Raw genomic sequence first — 2599 nt, 5'->3', positions numbered from 1 at the left:
CATTCAGCCACTCAGGGGTGAAGCAGTGATTTTTAGGGTGAGTGGGCCTCATCAAACTCTAACGACTTCCCCCTGCCCCCACTCCATCCAAGCACCTTGACACATCAGTCTGGTCAGAATCCTACTGACATTGGTGAAAACTGAACAGTTTGATTTTAGTGGAAAGAAAAATTGATTGCTTGTTTAGATAATCTTGATCTTACCTTCACCTTGGTCAATATCTACCTCTGGGTAGATAAGCTTGACATTAATGTAATAATTGGTCAATATATGTACATTAATGATATAATTCCTTTATTTTGGCAGGTAAATTAGCTCCATATCACTCAGCCATCACTTAACCAGAGCACATGGCGAATATAAGCAGTGTGACTGAATTTGTCCTCTTGGGCCTCTCCCAGAATCAGAAGCTGCAGAAAATGTGTTTTGTGCTGTTTTTATGCTTCTATATAAGCATTGTTCTTGGAAACCTCCTCATTGTTCTCACTATAGTTAGCAGTCAGCATCTGAACTCACCCATGTATTTCTTCCTGAGTTACCTATCCTTTGTAGACATCTGCTACTCTTCTGTCACAGCCCCTAAAATGATTGCAGACTTCCTCACTGAGAAAAAAATAATCTCCTTCATTGGCTGCATAGCACAGCTGTTCGGAGTCCATTTCTTTGGTTGCACTGAGATCTTCATCCTCACAGTGATGGCCTACGATCGCTACATTGCAATCTGCAAACCCCTCCACTACACAACCATCATGACCAGGCGTGTATGTGGCCAGATGGTGGTGGCCTCATGGGTAGGGGGCTTTGTGCATTCCATGGTACAGACTCTTATAACCACCCAGTTACCCTTCTGTGGGCCCAATGAGATTGACCATTATTTCTGTGATGTTCACCCTTTGCTACAACTGGCTTGTGCCGACACCTATGTTGTCGGCATCATAGTTGTTGCTAATAGTGGGATGATTGCTTTGGGTTGTTTCCTTCTCTTGGTTATATCCTACATTGTGATTTTAATCTCCTTAAGGACACATTCTTCTGAAGGGCGTCGTAAAGCTCTCTCCACCTGTGGCTCCCATATTGCTGTAGTGATTTTATTTTTTGGGCCTTGCACGTTCACCTACATCCGACCTTCTAGCCACTTATCAGAGGACAAGATGGTTGCTGTGTTCTACACCGTTATCACCCCCATGCTGAATCCGCTGATCTACACACTAAGAAATGAGGAGGTGAAAAGTGCCATGAGAAAATTATGGAGCAGAAAAGTGATGTCAGATGGGAAATCAATAGGGTGACATGCAGAATTGTGTTATACAAACCAGGAGGAAAATGATAATATTCATGAGAGATTTTAAAAAAATATTTATGTCTTGCTTTCAGTTCATCAGTGAACATTCCTCTTGTTTTTTCATGAATGCAGAATACTGCCAAACCTCTTTCAATGACTGCAATGGTTCTATTTTAAATGTTCATATTGGTAAGATTATTCAGACACTAAATTTCTAATTAATAAATAATGGATACCCTGGGAATCATTCTGTGATGGTGAACATTTAAAAGACTCAAACATTAACCACATTTTACTTAGATTGTAAGCTCTTTGGAGCAGTGGCTGTCTTTTTGTTCTGTGTCTGTACAGCACCTTTGAAATTGGGGCTCTGGCCCATGGTGGGACTTGTAGCTGTTACCACTATATGAATAAAGAATACAATGATAAAATAAAAATAGGAAAAGCACAGTTCAAGTACACCATCCAGTCAGCCACAATTCTGCCCTCTCCACCTGTGACAATGCGGTTCTGGCGGAACCCAACTGAGAGTGCCAACTCAGGACAAATTGCTAAAACAGGGCAGTTACAGCCCAAGGCTGGGGTTTTTCCACCTCTAAGGCAAACCAAACCAGCCAGACTAAGACTTCGGTCTCATCCCACTGGCTAACCGCAAGTCTCACAAGCAATCTCCTTAGACACTCCAGTTTCCCAGTATTACCACCAGTGCCACTCGTTATGGGGACAAATGGTTATGAAAACCAATACCCCAGTAAAAGAAAAAGGTTCTCCTGATCCCAAAGGACCAAGCCCCAGATCCAGGTCAATATACAAATCAGATCTTACCCACAAATCACGCTGCTGCCAATTCTTTAGAATCTAAAATCTAAAGGTTTATTCATAAAAGGAAAAAGATAGAGATGAGAGTTAGGATTGGTTAAATGGAATCAATTACATACAGTAATGGCAAAGTTCTTGGTTCAGGCTTGCAGCAGCGATGGAATAAACTGCAGGTTCAAATCAAATCTCTGGAATACATCCCCAGCGGGGATGGGTCCTCAGTCCTTTGTTCAGAGCTTCAGTTTGTAGCAAAGTTCCTCCAGAGGTATGAAGCAGGATTGAAGACCAGATGGAGATGAGGCATCAGCCTTATATAGTCTTTTCCAGGTGTAAGAACACCTCTTTGTCCTTACTGTGGAAAATTACAGCAAAATGGAGTCTGGAGTCACATGGGCCAGTCCCTGCATACTTTGCTGAGTTACAAGGCGTATCTGCCTTCTCTCAATGGGTCCATTGTATAGCTGATGGTCCTTAATGGGCCATCAAGCAGGCTAGGCA

General features: G+C 42.4%; 1 protein-coding gene across 1 annotated transcript; it reads left to right on the top strand.

Moving 5' to 3' along the window:
* Positions 1-225: 225 nt before the first annotated feature.
* On the top strand, positions 226-1693 carry LOC117876035 (olfactory receptor 4S2-like). The gene has a single exon (XM_034767749.1). The coding sequence runs from the start codon at positions 351-353 to the stop codon at positions 1287-1289; it is 939 nt and encodes a 312-aa protein (XP_034623640.1). The 5' UTR covers positions 226-350; the 3' UTR covers positions 1290-1693.
* Positions 1694-2599: the final 906 nt, after the last annotated feature.

Source organism: Trachemys scripta, chromosome 4 (assembly GCF_013100865.1).
Source record: "Trachemys scripta elegans isolate TJP31775 chromosome 4, CAS_Tse_1.0, whole genome shotgun sequence".
In the NCBI taxonomy this organism is placed as follows: Eukaryota; Metazoa; Chordata; order Testudines; family Emydidae; genus Trachemys; species Trachemys scripta.
Note: the sequence above shows the minus strand (reverse complement) of the source record. Positions and strands in the feature narration are given on the sequence as shown.

Bases quoted from the DNA above. Each gene is read 5' to 3' on its own strand.
- LOC117876035 (XM_034767749.1), top strand. From the start codon at position 351: ATGGCGAATATAAGCAGTGTGACTGAATTTGTCCTCTTGGGCCTCTCC.